Here is a 22,434-nt window from a genome sequence, read left to right as displayed (position 1 = left end):
GCTGAGTGAAAAATTTAACATAGGATTATGCGATATAGGGTGACTGGTTGGCTATTTTAGATTGGGTGGTCTGGGAGGACCTCTCTGAGATGACATTTGAGCTAAGACTTTACTGAAAATAGTCCTGCCTCCACGGGAGGTGGAAAGGATTTCCTTAAGCTTGGGAAACGGGACAAAAGCTCAAGGCAGGAAGGGAAGAGAACCCATGCTAGTGAACTGGTGGCTAGGTACGGGGTTAGAGTAGTGAAGATGAAAGTAAGTGAGCCGATTTGCGTCCAAAGCGCTGCCAGCTGTTTGCCGCCTCTCATTAGGGCACCGCCCGGGTCAGGTGAGTGGGTGGCTAGCTCAGAGCCCAGCAGAGGAGCCGCCCCCAGGGGCTGGCCGGCATCCGCAGGCGCGCCTACGTGGCCGGCGCAATAGGCCGCGCACGTGGCCAGCTCCCAGACTTGGAGGCTGAGGCGCGCAGGGGGTCTCCTGATCCTCCAGGTGATCAGGCCTCCAGGTGCCAAGCCCCCCGAGCCTCGGGTCCGAGGGCCAGAGGAAAGAAGCAGATGGGCGGGGCGGAAGAGGGCTGGGTCAAGGCGAGGAGGGGGCGGCCAGGCGGGCCCGCGCGCAGGCCGCGTGCACGCGCCGGAACCTGGGCGCGCGGGGCGCGCGGGGGCGGGGAGGGGATGGGGGCGGGGTGGGGGCAGCCCTTTCCCAGGCTGTAGCGGGGGCGGCGTCGCTGTTGCCCTTTTAAGCCGTGGGGCCGTGGTCTCCTGCCCGCGGAGTCGGTTACAAAGAGAGCAGCCGCCGCCCCCGCCGCCGCCCAGGCCGCCACACAGCCGCCCGCCGAGGCCTCAGTGCCCCTAGCCATTTTTCAGCCGCGATACGACGCTGGCCTCGGCGGCGGGGAGAGGCGGAGCCGCGAGAGTGCGGCCCCAAGCCGGCCCTGTGGGGCGGTAGCGGCCGTGACGGCGGCTCTGGGCCCAGCTCCCCTTTCGCACCCCTCCTGCCGGAGATGAGGGGAAGATGTCCGTGTCAGGGCTCAAGGCCGAGTTGAAGTTCCTGGCGTCCATCTTCGACAAGAACCACGAGCGATTCCGCATCGTCAGCTGGAAGCTGGACGAGCTGCATTGCCAGTTCCTGCTGCCGCCTCCGGCACCGCCCGGCAGCCCGCACTCGCCGTCTCCGCCGCTTACACTCCACTGCAACATCACGGTGAGGCGCCCGGCCTCAGACCCTCGAAGCCATACGTGGGCTGAAAGGGCGCCCGAGCCCCGGGACAAAAGGGAATCGGTCTGGTAGGGTCCCCTTGGCTCCCGGGGCCCCGGGCGGGGCGGATCCGCCCCTTTCCCGGGCATGGGGCCCTGCCCAGGCCCAGCCTTGCAAGCGCGAGGCTTGGGTGGGAGGAGGCAGGCGGTGCCTTTCTCCGCTCTTCCCACGGGGCTGGGTTTGGGGCTGCTGGCCCTCTCAGCCGCCTTCTGGTTTCGGTGTGGGAGACAGTGGCGGCCCTTGCCCTAGCTAGGTCGCCATGGCTGCCCACAGCCGGCCTGCCCCCGGCCGCGGCGAGGCATGTCGACTCTGGCTTTGGAACCCCGGCTGGGAATGGGGAAGCCCCTCAAGTTTTAACGCCTTACTCTTCAGTGAGGTTTCCTTCCTCTTGCTTATTCACCCAGTTTTTTTTAAATTTGTGTTTAAGGAAAAACTTATATTGAAAAAGTTTAGAATGCAGCCTCTGGTGCTGTTTGAATTATCCCCTACTTGCTGGCCTTGGCTCCGCGCGAACGTGTTTCCTGAAAGGCGCTTTGAACGTGGATGGGCAGGTGGTGATATAGGTGTTTGCTTCCACAGCCCCTCTTGTGTGTGAGCCTTTAAAATTATCTGCACCCCAAAGGAGATATTTGCCCGGGTCTTCAGACCAGAAAGATTAATTTATGTCACAAAACCAAAAAGGCAGTGTAAAAGCTCACTCTTTCAATTGGAAGCTCGTTAGAAACCCGGGGCTTGGTAAGGTAATCCAAGTGTTTAGTTTTTTCATAAATGTGTATGATGAAACCATTCATGAGGTGAAGTTGACCTAGGGTATTGTTCCAGACTGCGGAATAAACTTCTTACAGCAGGAGTCTAGGTGGTAGTTTTATGTACCCTCCAGACCAAAAGTGTGGTTAAGTCAGTGGGCTACTCAAGTGCCTAAAGTGTTCCTGATCTGGTACCCGAGAGTTTGGAAAGGGGTTGAAGTTACAATAATTGACATTAAAATAATTTCCAGAATATCTGGGGGAGCAGTTGTGTATTTTTAGGGAAAAAAAAGTACTAGCACTGTACTGAGGAGAGAAGTCATTTATTGAACATCTAAGTGTTCTGTTTTAGGCACTGGTTTTGCAAAACGGGTCAGTGACGTCCCTATCTTCAGAACTAAATCTTGGTGGAAGAGTTTCATATTACCAAAGGTTATCAAGTTCTGTGGTGTCATTATGAAAGCCAAAGAGAGTTAATTTTGAGTTTGGTGGTTGGGTGGTGCTTCAGAGAAGGCTTTGGTGGGAGGCTGACATTGGAGTTGGGCTTTGACAGGTGAGTAGAATCTTGGGAGTGGAAGCACATTTCAGGCAGAGGAAACTCTATCCAGAAAAGACACCACTGCTTGAGAAAATGTGGTTTGTTTAGGAGAAGACAAATTTTGAGGATATAGGCTGGTAAAGAGAAGATTTTCCAAGAATAGGAAACAGGAAGTGGTAGTGAGTATGCAGGAGATTGGCCTGTATGGTGATTGTTCTGGTAGAAATTGGGGTATGGCCAGGAAAAGGAAGGGGTGGTTTGCATAATAGAATACTGAACTGGTCGGCTGTGGGTAGCTACTAAATTACTGAGGTAAGTTGGAAAAATGTGTTTGCCATCTAGCACTAGGGTTAATTCTCTACAGTGTGTGATATTAGGAAATGTATATATGTCTGGTTTTGGTTATGTCAGGTGCTGTAGGGTCGTGGCAGTCTGCCAGAACAAAGAATTACCCACTTCAAATGCCAGCAGAGTCCCCATTGAGATCTGTATAGGAGGCCAATAGGAGTCAGCTACACACAGAATACTGTGGGAAGACCTGGATTAGGAAGTGAAGCAAGGAATGAATTAGAGACACCCAGTGAAAGGAGGATGTGGTAGAGACTAGTATAATGGTATTACAGTAGAAAGTCCTCAAAGTTATGACAGGTATTATCAGAAGGTAATTATCATGGTGGATACTCCGTGTATATGAGTGTGTATTAATTTTTTATGGGAAAATATCAAACATACACAAAAGGCGAATAGTGTGGAGAACCTCCATGTAGCCTCAACAACAATCAACTTTTGGCCCATCTTATTTCATCTGTACCCCACCTCAGTGTTTCCAAGCTGGTTCCTGACCTGTCACTATAACTATTTCATGAGTATCTCTAAAAAAGATAAGACTCTTTAAGTGTAGGTGGGTGTTTTGATAAAATCTACATGGCTTGCCTGTGTTGATACCATTTTCTTAGTGGGAAAAGTGCAAAGAAGAAAGGGTGTTGGATTTCCTGTCTATTGTGTTTGTGAATTGCTAATCTCTAGCGGCGCCTGGGTGGCTCAGTGGGTTGAACAGGTCATGATCCTGGGGTCCTGGGATCAAGCCCCGCGTCGGGCTCTCTGCTCTGTGGAGAGCCTGCTTCCTCCTCTCTCTCTGCCTGCCTCCCTGCATACTTGTGATCTCTGTCTGTCAAATAAATACATTAAAAAAAAAAATCTTTAAAAGGTTATAGCTCTTTAAAAAAAAATAATGTTTGATCTGTTCTTTAATTTTTCCTCTTATTTCCTTATTCCCAGATATTTTTTGAGCTCTTCTACATGCCAGGCCAGGTCTTTTCCATTGCTCACCAAGAAGCATACTTAACACAGTTTAACATTTGAGTAAAGGGCACCTCATGAATTGTTTCCTTACACTCATGCATGCCAGTTTCTGAATTATCTTCTAAAGATACTGTACCCCCTTTTTCTTTCAGATTTCTGAATCTGTTTTTCCCATATGGAATGTGCCCCTTACCCCACCCCAGTCTGTCTTTCCATGTCTGACCAACCCTCAAGGCTCTTCTAGGAAGTCTTATTCAGTTCCTGCTGGTATTTATTTCCCCTTCCTCCCTTCTATAATCTTTACTATTTACTGCTTTGGTTATTTGTCCTTATGTTCTATTATAGTAGTTTTAGACTTTTTTTATAGCCTTTTTTTTATGATGGCAGGGGAGCATAGTCTCTAATCATGCTTTTCATCTTCCATTCAGTAAATACTCAGTAAATATTTTTTCTATTTTAGCTGTATTCTGTATGAACGAAAATCTTAACTATTGCGTAAGTTAACTGCCAAGAGTTTGTCAAAAGTGCAGAGGAAACATCAAGACATATTTTAAATATTTAACAAGTCACTGGGTAGGAAATATGTAATTTGACTTTATATGAAAGACCATTTTAGGAAGGAGAAACCAGAACAGACGTTTTACTCTTTAGTCCAGGGGAATTGAGCTAAATCTTTTTCTGTTATATAAATTTATCTGAATCTTAAATATGAAGGGACAGAATGCTATTTTCAACCTCAAGAAGGAGTCTTTTACTATTTGTTTTGTGTGAACTCATGATATGAAGGAATGTCATGCAAACAGATCTAATTGCCAGTTACTGCTAATATTCAGTTATGTTCACACCTGAAAGCAAAGCAGCTTGTTTTAGTAACCTGTGTGACCTTATTGGGAGCTAGTATATGGAATTCTTTTAGTCCTTTTGAAATATTTAACATAACTTGGCAACTTCATTTCTCCTTATATGCACTTCTTGACATCTGGCAATTCTTGGTAGGCAATCCGTATTTCAGAGTGAACAATCACCCCCCACCCACCTCATGTAAATTAGCTGGTAAACAGATAAAATTTTGTACTAATTTTATTGTTTGTGTGACATAAACCAGTACTCTTTTGCATGAATGGCTATTTGCCAGGCTACTTGTGGTAGCACATTTTTTTATTTTGCTAATTAAATTTCTCTTGGTCATTATCAGAGTCCCCTTTCCCCTCCCCACCTCACCACCAACAGCCAGAATAATAAATGTTAGAGCTCTGAGCTTAGGTGAGAGAAAAGGGTTTATACTATACTTGGTAGTTGGGACTTTAAGCAAATCATTTTTTCTGCTGTGTTTTTCTATAAAGTCGATAATACTTTTTGTCCTGCATGAAAGCTTTTAAAGGAAAGCTCTTTAAAATAATAATGTTCTCTACAAATATGAAATTGGTGGTGTCATTTGCGGCTGAATATAGAATAGAAATGCTTTCTAACAGCTTTTCCTGAGAAATAAATCGGTGCTGTTAATTTCTTAATTTTTCATGTTACTAGTCTTGACATTGAATAAACAGTAGCCCACCAAGGTTATACAGTGGAAATCATGAACCAACTTGGTTAAAGAGCCCGAGACCTTTTCTGCCTTCCTGGGACAGATTACCTTTTCAAACTGAACACCCGGAGAATCATTTGAAAATAGCAGAGCTGTCATGTTAAGCACTTCAGTGGTCCTTTCAGGCTGGAGGAATCATTGTTTTCATTCATCTGACCAATTTGTAACATAGAGTAAAATTCCTAGTTATTATCTATCTATCCTCCTCTACCCCCATTTTTATGCCCATATGTCCTTGAAAGAACAGGTAAATGAAGAGGAGACTTAGGTTTCCATTTTATGAATGGTGTATGTCTTAGTAACTTGATAAAGTTTTTTAAACTTCCTGAGACCTGAAAAAGATAGTATTAGATAAATGTCAGCTAGTTGAGGGCTGGGAATTGAAACAGTCATTGCCAAATGTAAAGCATTACTGGAGAGCCAGAGTAATGAAGCAGAGTCCCCTTTACCAAAGCCATTGTAACAGTGTTCTGTGTTCTCTTTCTAAAAGATTATTCTGAAAGACAAAGTACACTGAGAATCAAGGAAACTGCCCATTGGTTTCTGCAGATCAGGTGGTTTGAATCTTTTTCAGCACCTTTATTTTCTCTACCTCAGTTTAACTAGAAGGATGTTTTGATTTTTCATTCTGCTTCTGTGGGGTCTGATAATGTTACTTAGTTGTTTACTTGCAAAATGATTAGCGGGGAGCAGTCTCTTTTGGTAGCTTTTTTTTTTTTTTACCCCAATGTCAGAGCATTTAGGGGCGCCTTGGTGTCTCAGCCAGTTAAGCTCTGCACTCAGCGGGGAGTCTGCTTGAAGATTCTCTCCTTTTGCTCCTTCTGCATCTCACACCTGGGTGCCTGCATGCCGGCTCTCTAACAACAAGTAAATCTTAAAATGAATGAATGAACGAATGAATGAATGAATGTCAGAGCATTTAGATTCTGTTGGTCTCATTTTCCTCTCCACATTTACTGAACAACACTCTGGAAGAATTACAACTGTTATATTTCTGAACCTTGAACAAAAATGTTACATACATCTGTATTCATACAGTGATGAAGTCCTTGGAGATGACCATGTTCTATTATTTGGAAAAATAGTAGAGACAGCATTCTGGTAGGCAGTTCTGCTGACTGGTGCTTGATACAGAGCCACACATTGGTGTCTTAGTGGATTTGTGTAGAAAATAGACACAAAGTTATTTCTGAATAAGACTCTTTTTTTTTTTTTTTAATTTTAAATAATCCTTTGGACATTAACAGCTAGAGCTAAATCCTTATGCATATAGGTAATGTCCTTTGAAACTTTCCTAGAAGTGATGGCCTCCCGTTTTTTTTTTTTTTTTAAAGATTTTATTTATTTATTTGAAAGAGAGGCAGTGAGAGAGAGCATGAGCGAGGAGAAGGTCAGAGGGAGAAGCAGACTTCCCGTGGAGCTGGGAGCCCGATGTGGGACTCGATCCCGGGACTCCGGGATCATTACCTGAGCCGAAAGCAGTCGTCCAACCAACTGAGCCACCCAGGCGTCCCATGATGGCCTCCCGTTCTTATTGATGAATTGGTTTCTGGAGCTATAATGATTTACATTGTATAGGAACTTTTTTTCTTCCAGGTAAAAGCTTTTATTGAACAGATTGGTAAAAATGTTAGCACGTGTGCAGTGAAATGGGCATTCTCACAGTCATGGAAGAAATACAAATATCTGTCACCCTCTAGAAAATAATTTGTTTACATAAACCCTCTCTGTTTTGGCAAGAAAAATAACTGACCACCCCAGGCTGGCCTTATGACTTGGGAGCTCCCAGAAGGAGAATTTTAGTCCTAGAGAAGACCTAGATTTGTCTGGCTGAGCCCATCAGACAACTAATCACTGGGAGTGGAATGGGCTCATAGAGACCTGTGACCAAGGTTTGGGTCAAGGGAGAGAGATAGAAAGATGGGAAGGAATTAGGGAAGCTATCTCCAATGGAACCACATAGGTTAATATACAATGGTGAAGGGATGTTTCTTCCAAGGAAGACATTCTGGGTTGGGCTATGGAAGGTGTAGAGAAGGCAGCTATTCTAAAACTTTTGGAGTCAAAACTTTTATACTGTTTAAAAGTGAGGGGCACCTGGGTGACCCAGTTGCTTAAGCATCTGATTCTTAGTTTCGGCTCAGGCCCTGATCTCAGTGTGTGAGATTGAGCCCACGCTCAGCATAGGGTCTGCTTAAAACTGATTCTCTCTCTCTCTCTCTGCCCCTTGCCCCCTGTAAAATAAATCCCCCCCCCAAAAGTGTGCTAAGGGCCAAGGAGCTTTTTTTAAAAATTATTTTTATTAACATATAATGTATTATTTGCCCCAGGGGTACAGGTCTGTGAATCATCAGGCTTACACATTTCACAGCACTCACCATAGCACATACCCTCCCCAATGTCCATAACCCAACCACCCTATCTCTACCTCTCCAACCCCACAGCAATCCGCAGTTTTGTGAGATTAAGAGTCTTTTATGGTTTGTCTCCCTCCCGATCCCATCTTGTTTCATTTTTTTCCTTCCCTACCCCCCATGTCCACCCCCCAACCCTGCCTCTCAAATTCCTCATATCAGAGAGATCGTATGATAGTTGTCTTTCTCTGATTGACTTATTTTGCTCAGTATAATACCCTCTAGTTCCATCCACGTCATTGCAAATGGCAAGATTTCATTTCTTTTGATGGCTGCATAGTATTCCATTGTATATATATACCACATCTTCTTTATCCATTCATCTGTTGATGGACATCTAGGTTCTTTCCATAATTTGGTTACTGTGGACATTGCTGCTGTAAACATTTAGGTGCACGTGCCTCTTTAGATCACTACATTTATATATTTATGGTAAATACCCAGTAGTGCAATTGCTGGGTTGTAGGATAGCTCTGTTTTCAACTTTTTGAGGAAATTCCATGCTGTTTTCCAGAGTGGCTGCACCAGCTTGCATTCCCACCAACAGTGTAGGAGGGTTCCCCTTTCTCTGCATCCTTGCCACCATCTGTCATTTCTGACTTGTTAATTTTAGCCATTCTGACTGGTGTGAGATGGTATCTCATTGTGGTTTTGATTTGTATTTCCCTGATGCCAAGTGATGTGGAACACTTTTTTATGTGTCTGTTGGCCATCTGGATGTCTTCTTTGCAGAAATGTCTGTTTATGTCTTCTGACCATTTCTTGATTGGATTATTTGTTCTTTGGGTGTTGAGTTTTCCCCAATGTCTATAACCCCACCACCCTCTTCCTACCCCCCTCCCTTGTGCCCCCCTCAGTTTGTTTTGTGACATTAAAGTCTTATGTTTTGTCTCCCTCTCGATCCCATCTTGTTCCATTTATTCTTTTCCTGCCCCTCAAACCCCCCACGTTGCATCTCCACTTCCTCATATCAGGGAGATCATATGATAGTTGTCTTTCTCCGATTGACTCATTTGGTGAAGTGCTTCAAAGACCGTTTCTTTGGCTTCAGCTATTTTGTAATTGAGATTATAGTTCTCAAAGCAATGCTTCTTTAATACTGTGTTTCTTCAAAATTGTTTTTCCATAACCAGAACCTAATTATTTGGCAGCTAGTATATAATAATAATGACTTTTTCCTAATCTATAATAGAAAACAGTAGAGAGTAAATGTCTATTAATAGTAAAGCATGTAAGGCTTTTTTCTGTTAACCTTTAAAAGTCAACACATGTAATTTTACTTTTAAAAATACGTAACTATAGCATTTCTTGAGAGTACTCAGTTTGCGATGGAATAAAATACTAGTATTTTATGGGGTTTGAATTAGTTGTATATTGCTCTATAACAAATGTAGTAGCTTAGAACAGCAACATTATCTCACAGTTTCTGTTGGTCTGTGCATGGCTTACCAGGGTTCCTTGGCTCTGTGACTCTCACCAGGCAGTAAAGATGTTGACTAGTGCTACAGTCATCAAAAAGTGAAACTGGGAGAGAATCTTCCTCCATTCTTATTCGTGTAGTTTTGGTATTACAGGCCTTCTGTCTGAGGGTGGCAGGTGGTCAGAGGCCTCTCTCCATCTCTTGCCATGTAGCTGTGGGCTTCTCCATAGGGAGATGGCTTCAATGAGGGGGTGGGGGTAAGATGAATGAAAGAGCAGGAGAGGGTGAGCAACAAAGAAGTTCTTATCTTTTTTTTTTTTTTTTAAAGATTTTATTTATTTGTTAGATCACAAGTAGGCAGAGAGGTGGGGGAGGGGGGAAGCAGGCTCCCTGCTGAGCAGAGAGCCCGATGTGAGGCTCCATCCCAGGACCCTGGGACCATGACCTGAGCCGAAGGCAGAGGCTTTAAAACCACTGAGCCACCCATGAGCCCCTAGAAGTTCTTATCTTTTTGTAATCTAATCTTAGGAGTCACACCCCATCATTGACTGTATTATTGTCTGTTAGAAGTGAGTCTGGGGAGAGAATTATACAAGGCAGTGAATACCAGGTTAGGATGCTTGGGACCATTTTAGAGGTTGCCCATCACAGTGTTCAGGAACATCATTGACCCCTGAGCTGTAGCACGCAGATAGTGGCTGTACAAGGAGGATGCCTCTTTCCAAAGCCCAGCTTCTGTGGCGAGTGAAACCTGTATATACCATATGGTCACTATATGGCTGTTTGTTCTGACTTCTAACACCAGAGATATTGAAGGAATAATCCTAATCTCAGTTAAGGAATCTATTCCTTTAGAAACTACATTCCTCCCTACAATCTGAGAAGGGTTGGAAATTATTAGGAAAAAGGCAAAATTTAATGGGATTGATTTTGCGGGGGGCAATTTTCTAATGGAGAAAAATCTCAAAGTAACTTCTGTAATTACTTAGAACAGGGAGTATAGGGAGTAAGAAGATTTTTTTTTTTCTTTATTTATTTGACAGACAGAGATCACAAGTAGGCAGAGAGGCAGGCAGAGAGAGAGAGGAAGGGAAGCAGCCTCCCTGCTGAGCAGAGAGCCCGATCGATCCCAGGACCTTGAGATCATGACCCGAGCCGAAGGCAGCGGCTTAACCCACTGAGCCACCCAGGCGCCCCGGGAGTAAGAAGATTTTTAAAAAATCATTTTAGTATTTGTAAGGATTTAAAAATATATGCCTAGATTATACTCCTTTGCTTCACCTTTAAAAATTGAGGTAGATCTCATCTAGATAAAGTTTAGAAATGTAGCTTTATTATATTAAAAGGCAAAAGTAGTATGGTTTAAATTTATAAATTATACTTCAAGGTTGTGAGGTGGTTGTTTTAATTTTTTTGCTTTTCTTTTTGAGGGATTTATCCAGGCCATGATTGACCCTTTGTAAAGGAAGGAAGCCCATCTTTCCTGGTACTTGAGTACCTTTTTTTTTTTTTTCCCCAGCTTGTGATAAAACCTAATTTTTGCAGTGCTTCTCTTCTATTTTAAATGCTACTACTTATTGGGGAAACTACTTTTTTTTTTTTCTTGATTTTTAAGTGTATAAATTATGTAACATGGAGCAGGCAAAATTACACCATACAACTGTTTAAAAAAAAAAAAAATCCAGGAAAAAAAAAAAAAAAACTTTTCTCCATGCCTAGATTTTAATGGATTGCTTTTCTTCACCCTGATATATTTTACTTAAATCTGTTGTCATCTTGTCATTTGATGGTATGTTAACTTGCATTTCCAGATTAGTCTATATGTAAATATGTTTAACATAGGTGTCTCTGTAACAGGAATCTTACCCATCTTCTTCACCAATATGGTTTGTGGACTCTGATGACCCAAATCTGACATCAGTGCTGGAACGTCTAGAAGATACTAAGAACAACAATTCGGTGAGAAAATAACCCAACCTACTATTTTTTTCCCCCCTAAAGAACATTGTATGTAGAACTTAAGTGTTGAGAGGTAATATGATATAGAAAAGCCTGATTAATGATTATTTGATAATCTTAAAGGAGCTCAAGACCAGTTTTGTCTGTTTTTTGCCTTGAATTCTGTACTACCTGATTTATCTTTTTTTATTCCCCATATGCTAAACCTTAATTTAGATGAGGAGTTAGGTGGTCTCTTTTCAATGAATTCTCACTTTAAACCTACCAGACATTTTTAGTAGGGAACACTAGCCAAGGTTGAAGATAGAAAAAGAAAAAAAGACTGAGGTGGATGTGAGGGGAAATAATGCTAGAATGACATCAATGCTTGTGGTAAGGAATGGGTTTCTCTCTCACAGGTCTGTAACTGCAGTAATAACTAACCATAGGTATACAAAGAAAATGTGTTTTTTTGTTTTTTTAATATATGAAGAAGTATAACTTTCCATTTTATAAAAAAAATTTAGAAATCTTTTTTCTTTGATGATAAAAATAAGCAACTACTGTGAGAGTACTTAGTAAAATAAAGGGAAATAATATTTCTGCCTGATATAACCACTATTGACATGGTAGTTATTTTCTATCAGTATTTTTTCCCTTGCTAGTAAAATACGTGGACTCTAATAGGTTTAAATAGTTGAGGTTGTATTCTGTATAGTTTCATATCCTTCTTTAAAATTAAGCTAGAATGACTTATTTGACTTATTTGACTACTGTATTCCTAGATGGCAGACTCCATATTACAAACATGTCTGTTACCTTCGTAGCGTTATGTTAGTTTATAAATTGAATGCAGTTAATCCCAACAGTCTTATTTTTGGAGCTTGACAAAATGACGCTAAAGTTGGTTTTAAAAAGAAAATAATAAAAAAAAGTTGAAAAAAGTAATGAGAGTCTTGTCCAATTAGATATTAAATAAAAATATTATGTACTGGTACTGGACTGGACAGGTAAAGATAAGAGAAGTTTAAAAACAAAGTCATGCTATTGAGAATTCAGAATAAGTTAAAATACTCTATAAAGAAAGAGTGGATTATTCTATAAATATCATTGGGAGAACTGACCATCTGGGAAGTTAGAATCTAACAACAGAAGAAATCGGTTTGAGGAGTATTTTAAGAGTAGAGGCTGGACTGGAGAGCCATGAAGGTTAGAGGTAAAAATAAAAAGCTAGACAGATTCACATTTCCAGCACAGGAGTGACAGGACAGGAAAAGATGGCCCTCTTAAAAAAGATGGCCGTCTTACTGCTATCTCCTTTTAGGAGGTTAATTCTAAAAAGATCTAAAGGTAAAAGTTTTGTAATAGTAGAATTGACTGGGTTATTTTTCAGTGTCTAACATTTTTCATCAACAAATGCTCTTAAAATGAAATGACATAGGACATAAAATTGGGTCTCATTTTATTTTTAAAAAATTAATATATTTACGTAAAAGAAGAAAACCAGAATACCCTCTACTCTTATAGTCTCTGCCAGTTATTCTATCACCTAATTTCTTGACAGAATAAGTTGTATTTCCTCACCTTTGCTTTACTTAATTCATTATAATCTGGATCCTACCTTCATTGTTGCACTTAAATTTTTTATGTCTAGTTGCTAAATCCAAGGAATCCTTTTTTAACCCTAAAATTGACCTCTCTGCAAGAGTTTGATAGTGGTGATTATTCCCTTGTTGAAATATTCCTCCACTTAACAAACATTTACTACCTAAAGTCTCCAATCAAAAGCAGGTTAAATAAAAACTACTGTGTATAGAATAGTTCTATGATAGAATATTACATTGTAGTTACAAAGAATGTCACTAATCTTTTCATGAGAATGTATATAACTTTCCAAGATACGCAAGTGAAAAGGCAAGGCATAGAATATTGTTTATAATCTGGCTCCTTTTGCAAACAGTGTTGTAAAAATTAAAAAAAAAAATCCGTACCTTTTTTTTTTTAATGCATACATTCTCCTTCTGGGTCTGTACAGAAAACTGTTAATAGAAGAACAGAGAGAAGTTTGTTATTTTATTTTATTTTTTTTTCTAATTTACTGGCTTCTATGCCAGGCTCTGTAATAAGTGATGGGTACAAAAGTCAAGTCCTGTCCTTGTCCTCTGGAAACCAATAATCTTAGGAGAACTTCCATCGGATTATTGTCTCCTGTTTTTATCCCTTCCTAACCCTGCCTTGGTCTTCCCTGAGCTCTTGTCCCTTGGTCTGCCTCTTTTCATTCTATGCTTTCTCTGAGAAATCTCTTTTACTACTATTACTTAAATCATGGTTTATATTCCAGGGATTCCTAAATCTGTTTCTTTAGCTAAAATATATCTCCTGAGTTTCAAATGCATGCATCTACCTATGTATCCTGTAGATCCAGGGAATCTCACTTGGATGTGCCATGGCTGTTCAAAATGATTATATCTAAATTTAACCTTCCCTACCTTGTGGCACTCCAGCACGCCAGTTTCTCTTCAGTAATTCTCTCTGTGATTGTGAGTGGGACAAGATGAAATAATGAAGCTTGTCACCCATGGCTGAACTATGGAACTAAAAGTTCTTTTTTATACCTTTATTTCCTGACACCTCCCTTCTCCAGACCTAGTAAGTTTCTAATACCTATCCATCTACCTTCTAGATATTTCTTAAATCTTTTCCCACCATCTTAGTTTCTTCTACCCTTTAAATGCTTTTTGGGGAGAGGGAGCGTAGAGTTGAAATTCCTGGAAAGCTATACAACCCTATTTTTCTTGTCGCTTGGTCTGACTTTGCCACGTGCTGCCTCCTCTGCTGCAGCATTCCCATGGCTCTTCCTTTGTCACAGGTTGGAGTGTCTGGGTCTGTGTCCAGGTTACCATTTGTCATCTTCATTATGTTCTTGAAACAAAACAGAGCTTATTGGAGGGGTAGATCCATGGTGCCTTTTAAGCTTGAGGATTTTTTTAATCCTGATTTACTGCTCAGCTTTCCTAATTTCTGCTTGTTCTTTTGGCTACTTTGGAAAGTCTTATTCTTTTCTTTTTAACCCATTCTAATTCTGTTTCTGTTTTCTTAGTCCTTCATAAACCTGCTTTTTCATCTCTTTTCCTGATCAGAGACATCTGGGAAACTGTCCCTGACCAGGTGAAGTAAGTTACCTTATTAGTTCTGGGTAACGTCTACTAAGTATTGAACATTGTTCTGAAAGCACAGTTCCTAAACACATAAACATTGAAAACAGCTTTTTTTTTCCAACAATAAAAAACATGTTCGTGAACATAACTTACCTTGATTCTTTGCTTAAAGTAAATATGCTTACAAAACAATTTGGATGTAAAAATGGGAACTTAAAGAGTTACTCCTTTCAGTTTTCTTAGTGCTTTTTTTCACCTTTTTTTTTTTTTTTTTTTTTAATTTGGGCAGATGCTGAAGAACCTACAAGTGCCAACTCTTTTCACAGGTTTCATCTTATCTTTACCATTATAAGAAGTTTTTAATTTCCTTAGTTTACAGATGAGGGCCCTCAAACTCAGGGAATTAGATGCTGTATCCAAGGTCTTTTAGATTCCAGGAGTATGTCTATTAGACCACGTTTGCCTCTTACTTTTAAATGGATGACTGGAATATATAATTTTATAACTCGTGTAACAACACTGCCTGTATTTTTTTGTCGTCTCATTAATGTAAATGTATTCTTGTCTGAAGTCATAAGTTTCCTAAGAAAAGGAGTTGGCAACTGAAAATTCCACAATGTCTGGAGCTCTCCTTCCTCAGCCTTTTTGTTGTCATTCTGCTAGGTATTAGTTATAGGGATTGTACTCAAGCCATAGTGACTTTCTTATACTAGCAGCCCCTAAAAGTATTTCTTAAAGACTGTTATTTTATCTGTAGGCTGTAATTGAGCAGTAACAAACTTTTTTCATTTCCTACTGGATTGGTTACAGTAGTCATAGCATTATTCATGTCTTCTAAGGGCTCTTTAACATAATGCTTATTTACTGAAATGTGTTTTGTAGCTTCGTCAGCAATTGAAGTGGTTGATATGTGAACTCTGCAGATTATATAACCTTCCTAAGCACCTGGATGTTGAGATGCTAGATCAACCAATACCCACGGGTCAGGTAAAGTAAAAATTCTCTAGTGTTCAAGAGCTAAAATAAATTGTCTCAAGCAAAAGTAAAAACTAGGATGATTTTCCTTCTTAACTTATTTAGAAGTTAGTCTTGTTGGATTGTTTGTTTTATTTTAGATACTAAAAATAACCTATTTACTCTTTGGAGCTGCTGGTATTTACTATGACAGGGAAACAACTGCCTCCCTCCCCACTACCACCTTTTTGTTGTTGACATTCCTGATTTCCATAACTGTTCCTTCAATTGTTTCTCTTTGCTTATTCATTTACCTTCACCTGGAATACCATCTCCTTTTAAGCCTATCTGGGTTTCTTAAGGCTTAACCCAAATGTTACTTCCTTTAGCAGCAGAAGTGCCCACTAGCTCACCACCACCTCTAAGATTTCCAGCTTTACCTATTTAGGGCATAATTTATGGACTTTGTGCTATAAATAAGGATTTAGCTCTTATACAACCCACCTTCCCCCCTCTCCCATCTTAAAACACCATTATACTTAGTCATATGAATAATCATTGTTTATTATTAGGACTTTGTAGTGTAGCATTTTCTATCGTGATGTTTCTTGTAGAGTTCTTTGTTTTGCAATGTCCTCCTTATTATAATAATCCTTAGTTTAAAAAGTGATGTTCTGCCCCTTTTCTGTGAACTCTTGCCTCTTCTGTAGTCTTCCTGTGGTTCTTTTGCACCAGTCTTGGCAGGTTGTCTCTGGACTGGCTGTGTAGGTGTCACCTTGAGATTTTGTCTCCTCTGCTAGGGTGGATCTGTTGTTACCTGATCTCATGTCCTCTTTCTTGTTTACTCTTTCTCATTTTGCCTGAGTACATCCTCATGTAAAATCCTAGTGTGGAATAGTACATTTTCTTAGTTCTAACATCTAAAAATATGACCAGACCACCATAGGTTTGAATCTTGGTTCTGCTGCTTATTAGTTGTATGACCTTGTGATAATTACCCAAGTACTGTGTGCATCAGTTTCTTGTTTGTAAAATGGGGGAAATAGTAGTACCTATATTTGGGGAGGAGCTGTGAAGAGTAAATGAGTTAGTACATATAAGTCATTTAGAGCAGTGCATGGATTATAGTAAATGCCCAATAAATGTTAACTGCTATTATATTTCACTGTTGCATTTGATTGACAGATTGAATATATAATTCTGGGTTGAAAATAATTTTCCCTCAGAATTTCAAAGACTGTGCTCCTGTCCTTTAGCCAGTGGTGTTATTTAAGCCTGATGCATTCTAAGTCTGTGTGTGACTTGGGACATTTTGAAGAGTTTATCTTGGTGTTCTCAGATATCACAATGGTGTGTTTTTAGTTGTGGATTTTTGTGTTTTTCATTGTTGCTGGACTCTCAGTATGGATGGGTCATTTCAAATGTGGGCTCCTTTATCTTTCTCCTCAGGTAAGTGTTCTTGTATTTTTTTTTTTTTCTGTGATAACTCCCTCCTTTCCATTTTCTTTATTTGTTCATTTTTAGAATGCCTCCTAATTGTCTTTTAGACCACCTTTGTTTGAGCCTTTGTATCTTTTATATTATCTCCATATTCTCTTTTTTAATTTCAAATTCTAGAAGTTTTTCCTTCAATTTTAAAAAATTGGAGAGCATAACTTTTTTTGGTTGTGTTTTGATTATTTACTGCTGCTTAACCACTTACCCCAAACTTAATTTATTGTATTTCTCACAATTGTGTGGGCTGATTAGGCTTAGCTAGACAGTTTTGTTTTGTTTTGTTTTGTTTTTTCCTGCTGGGCTCACTGCACATTCAGATAGTGGCTGCACCACAATGTGCAAAATGCTTCTTTACTCTGCACTTTTCCCTTGGCATCTCATCTTCTTCTTGGATGTACCTCTTTTTGTGGCTTCTCTTTCTTCCAAAAGTTAGGCCAGATTCTTAATTTTTGGCTGCCAAGAGCACAAAAGTAGAAGCTGCCAGGGGTTCTTAAGACTTAGATCTGTACCTGGCCCAGTGTCCTTTCTGCCACATTTACTGGTTAAAGCAAGTCATGGGGCCAGCCCAGATTGACTTTGGGAGGGACCATATAAGGGGATGAATGCTGGGGAATGTGGGTCAAGGTCATCTCCAATGATGTCCCATAAATTCTGAGACCCCTTTCTTGTTCTGATTATTCTTTATTCATAGCATTCTATTTTTGATTTATAGATATAATCATAAGTGTCCTTAAGGAGTTACTTTGATACCCTTGTCCTCTCCTTCTCTAACATCTCTTTTCTTTTCTTTCTTTCTTTCTTTTTTTTTTTTTTTTAAAGATTTTATTTATTTGAGACAGAGTGAGAGCAAGCACAGGTAGGGTGGAGGGGCAGAGAGAGAGAGGGAGAAGCAGGCATAACCTGAGCTGAAGGCAGGCACATAACTGACTGAGCCACCCAAGTACCCCTCTATTTTCTCTTCAGTAAGTTTTTTTTTTTTCCTTGTTTATATTGGTCTTGTTTTTCTTTTTGAAACTATTCCTCAAATATCAATTCTGTGTTATTCATATTTTTCTTTTTTTCTTCCTTTCTTACTTACTTCCTTTCTTACTTGTATTTGAGCAAGGTACTAAAAAGATAATTGAGAGTTCTTTGTGGCCAAGACTTGTCAACTGATAGCTTTTAAGAGGAATTTAAGCTGACTTCCAACCCCCACCCCCCAGTTTCTATTTTCTGGTGTAATAAAAAATGGGGGCTGGAACTACTTGGTTTCTTTGGACATGAAATTTTATAATCACCTGCTTGAGGTAGATCTCTCAGCCTGGGTTCTGCTTAAGGACAGAGGGGAGAGGGACACCTGGATGGCTTAGTCAGTTAACCATCTGCCTTCGGCTTGGGTCATGATCCTAGGGTCCTGGGATCAAGTCCCATGTTGGGCTCCTTGCTCAGTGGGAGCCTGCTTCTCCCTCGGCTTGCTGATTCCCCTGCTTGTGCTCCTTCTCTTTCTCCCCCTACCCCCCATCTCTTTCTGACAAATAAAACAAAATCTTAAAAAAAAAAAAAAAGGATGAAGGTTGAGCACTGTGTTTTGGGGACTGGACATGTTCTGTGTACAGGCTTTTGGTTGATCTGTTTTCAGTTCTATCCATTATTCCTGCTGTCTAGTGTACCCAGTATCTTAGAATCTAGAGGCTCTCCAGGGTGCTAGGAGACAAATTAGCCTCCTGTAATCCCCTAACCTACTTTACTTATTTGCTTTATTAATTACCATTCTTCCATTTAGTGGCATTTACTAGCATGCCTGAATTGTCTTTTCTGCTGGTAGCCTCATTTCCTTTTTTTATTATCATTGTATGTTGTATAGTGTTTATTCACTATAATTCTAATGGAGCTTCAGGAAAGAGAGAAGATGGGAGAAGCATATATAAACACTATGTTCAATTTGCCCACTCTGGGATGTCTGCAACTTGTGTTTCTCACTTAATTACATATCATGGACATGGTGTGTGTAGATCTACTTTGTTTTTCATAATTGTGCATGTGTAGAGATATAATTTGTGAATTACATGAAAAAATTGCTAATTGTGAATTCATCCTTATATTCATAATAAATACTGAACACCTGCATTAGGTGGTAGCTGCAGGGACACAATGGATATCATAATACTTTATTTTTGGCTTTTTCTACTTTAAGTGAGATTGTAATGTAGTTTGGTTTGCTTACTTATTTCCTTTTAGGCTCTTGTTTCATTTCAGTGTCAGAGTTAGTAGTCTCCTAAAATGACTTGGTAAAATTGTGTTATTTTTTTTTTTCTAAAGTCTAGGGCACTTTATTTATTTTTAAAGATTTTATTTATTGAGAGAGAGCTAGAGAGACCACAAGCAGGGGGTAGGGGGAGAGAGAGAAACAGACTCCCCGCTGAGCAGGGAGCCCTCTGCAGGACTCAATTCTGGGACCCTGGGATCATGACCTGAGCCAAAGGCAGATACTTAACCGACTGAGCCACCCAGGTGCCCCCAAAGTCTAGGACAGTTTAAGTAAAATTACAGCTGGGTCCAGTTTTTCCTCTCAGGAGACATCTGGAAATATCTGGAGATAATTTTGGTTGTCACAGCTGGCTGGGGGGAATGCTATGGGCGTTTTGTGGTAGAAGGGATGTTACTAAATGTCCTACAATGTCCAGTGAGTCCTGCATGACAAAGAATTATCTAGCCCGAAATAGCAGTACTTCCAAGGTTGAGAAACCATGGTTTAAATAAAATCTGAGCCTGATCCATTTTTCTCTTTTTCTAAGTATTAGTCTTCATTTTTCCCATTCCTCAGTTTTAGTAATTTTAGAGTCTAAAAAAAAAAAAAAAAAAAAAATTACTTCCATCTGTACTTTTGAACCTATGGCTATGAAGCTGTTTTCATTTCTCAAGTTGTTTTCTTTGTCATGATTACTTGTCAGAAGCTTGTCTGATTTATATTGGCCTTTTGATAGAACCAGTCCTTTTATTTTTTTAAATCTAATTTCCTTTTTCATTTTTGTGTGAGTCTTAACCTTTTTTTTCTTTTGCTTTTGTAGTTTATTGGACCACTGTGATAAATTGCTTTAACGAACATGTGAGAGGTATACGTTTCCTTCTGTGTGCTGTTTAACTTCATTGCATAGGTTTTAAGATTTAGTATATTTATTTTCTAAATAGTTTGTATATCCTGTGATTTGATTCCATATTTTGTTCATATTACTTTGTTATATTTCACAAGAAGTTGTATAGGTGTTGAAAATATATGAACATTAGTGTAATAAGTAGTTACAGGGAATACCTGGGAATTATCACCCAGCCCTGACCTAAGTGAAGAAACAGAATATTGCTAGCACTGGAAACCTTTTTGGACATGCCTTCTAGATGATCATTTCTTTCTATGCTAAACTTTTCCTTTTCCCTTGTTATTAACATGTATATCTGCATTTCTCAACAATATGATTTAGTGTTGACCGTTTTTAAGCTTCATATTAAAGAGTCATACTATATGTGTGTTCTTTGTCTTTTGCTTAACAATTGTGTGTTAAATTTAATCATATGAGTGGCTATAGTTCTTTTCATTGCTATATTTATTCCATCCTTTGAACCTACCATAACAGATTCCTCCATTTGAGTTTGCTATTAGGAACAGTGTGGGGCGCCTCATTGGTGCCTTTGGTTAAGCGTCTTGGTTTTGGCTCAGATCTTGATTTCATGGTTGTGAGGTTGAGCCCCATGTCAGCCTCTGTGCTCAGATCGGAGTTGGGTTGACATTCTCTCTCTCCCTTTACCTCTGTTTCTCCCGGTTTTGCTTGTGATCCCTCTCATTCTCTTGCTGAAAGAAATAAATCTATCTTAAAAAAAGAAAAAGAAAAAGAAAAAAAAAAAGCACATGTATGCTACCATGACCATTCTTGTCCAGTTTTGTGGGATACCTATGTGAGCATTTTTCTGGGCACATAACATAGAAGTTGGTTTACTGGAGCATGAGGGTCAATTTCTTCTTAAAACTAAGAGTTCTTTAGAAAAAGTTTTTGACCTTCTCAGGTGGACTTTGGGCTATTTTTAGTTTTTCATTCTTTATGATATGGCTTGTAACTTCTCAGCTCAATTTTCAGCAATTGCTTGAACTTAGTTATTGGTGTTATTATGTCTTTGCTTATTGCTGTATCTTATATTCCATGGTTGCTTCCTACCTCTGAAAATGTATCCCTCAATGATGTCTCTATTTTTATTTCTAGAAAGGATTTCTGGGACTGTGCGTGGAGAGTGTTCCTTGAATACTTGGTGTCTGTTTTTATTATTTATTGAACAACTATCCATCTGACTCTGTGCAAAGTACTCTATAGAGATGCTGAGGATCCAGTGGCAAAGGATATGGTACCTGTCCCAGTGGAACTAGACATAGACTTCATAATTCAGTCTCTTCTAGGTTCTTTATACTTTTATCTTCTAATATTTATTGTTACAAGTGAAAAGCCTGATGTCTGGTTCTTCTTTTCCTCTATTTTTTTTTTCTTTCTGGAAGTTGTATGGTTTTGTCTCTGCAAAGTATAGGGTTTTACTTTTCAACATTCCTTTGGGTCATTCAGAGCCACTTAGTATTCTGAAGTCTTTCTTTAGCTTGACAACCTTTGTCTGTTATTTCTTTCCCTCAGTCTTATGGGTAGATAGCAGATGAATATTAGTTCTGGGTATTCCTGTCTCCCATTTCCCATAACTCTTCTCTATTAATACCTCTTCCTTTCCCCACCCCCTGTCTCCTTTTCTCCACATTCTAAGGGAATGTTATAGTTTGGTCATCTTCTTAATCATAAATGTTTTGTTCATTCAAATCCATTTTGCTCTCTGGTTCTTCTACTAGGTTTTTTTTTTTCCCCTTTATCTTTTTTTTTTTGGTGAGGCGGGGAATATCTTTTTCATTTCCCAGAACTGTCTTTTCCTTTGCGTGGTTATCTTTTTTTATATTGTGTGGACACAGTATCTTTTCAAGTACTGCTAAGGATGCCAATTAGATTTTTTTAAATTTTGTTCATTAATAATGCTTTAGTTTGCTTGTTTTGTCTGTTTGACTTGGTGCCTTTTTTTCAGATTGCCAGTTTTCTTCAAGTATCTGATGATACTTGGTTATCTGCTCATTTACAGATGAGATATACCATTGATCACATTATCAATGGTTGCTGTGAGTGCCCTCAGTAATTGTCACTCTTCTCTGCTGTGGCCCCCACCCCCCCGGTTTGTACACCTGTGCTCTGGCTATGGCATGTGAATGGAGAGGTACTGGCAAGCAGACTTTCCAGTTTGAGTTCAAGGAAGAGATGAGTGAGTTAGATTTTGCTGCTGTGTTGAGCTGTATTTCCAAAATGTGTCTTTTCTCTCTGGTTCTGATACCTATACTAAGAGGCCATCAAGTAAGGCCTCCTATATAAGAAAGTGATGCTTACCAGCTGTAGTTGGAACAAATACAGCCAGTATATCTAGAAGGAAAAGAAAAATCCTACTGTATGTGTTCTGTTGTGAACTCTGTTCTGGTTCAGATAACTTGTCTTTTTGAACTCTGCCAAAATTAGGTATGAAGGCCTTTCCTAAAACTCCATCAGATATTTGTGAAAGAGTGGACAATTGTGTATTTGTAAGGAC

At 39.8% G+C, this 22,434-nt stretch overlaps 1 protein-coding gene across 3 annotated transcripts in view; it reads left to right on the top strand.

Moving 5' to 3' along the window:
* Positions 1-742: 742 nt before the first annotated feature.
* Positions 743-22,434, top strand: part of LOC111153306 (ubiquitin conjugating enzyme E2 Q2) — a 73,450-nt gene continuing 51,758 nt past the window's right edge. The window contains exons 1-4 of one of the 3 annotated variants that reach the window (XM_022512243.1): positions 743-1,200; positions 11,117-11,218; positions 14,577-14,588; positions 15,247-15,342. In XM_022512243.1, the coding sequence (XP_022367951.1) occupies positions 1,012-1,200; positions 11,117-11,218; positions 14,577-14,588; positions 15,247-15,342 (399 nt within the window). In that variant the 5' untranslated portion in view covers positions 743-1,011. Of the gene's footprint in view, positions 1,201-11,116; positions 11,219-14,576; positions 14,589-15,237; positions 15,343-22,434 lie in introns of all 3 variants that reach the window. The other 2 variants (XM_022512242.1, XM_022512244.1) reach the window with 2 other exon arrangements.

The sequence above is a fragment of the Enhydra lutris genome, unplaced genomic scaffold, assembly GCF_002288905.1.
Source record: "Enhydra lutris kenyoni isolate GAN:26980312 unplaced genomic scaffold, ASM228890v2 scaffoldscaffold31, whole genome shotgun sequence".
Taxonomy (NCBI): Eukaryota; Metazoa; Chordata; class Mammalia; order Carnivora; family Mustelidae; genus Enhydra; species Enhydra lutris.
Note: the sequence above shows the minus strand (reverse complement) of the source record. Positions and strands in the feature narration are given on the sequence as shown.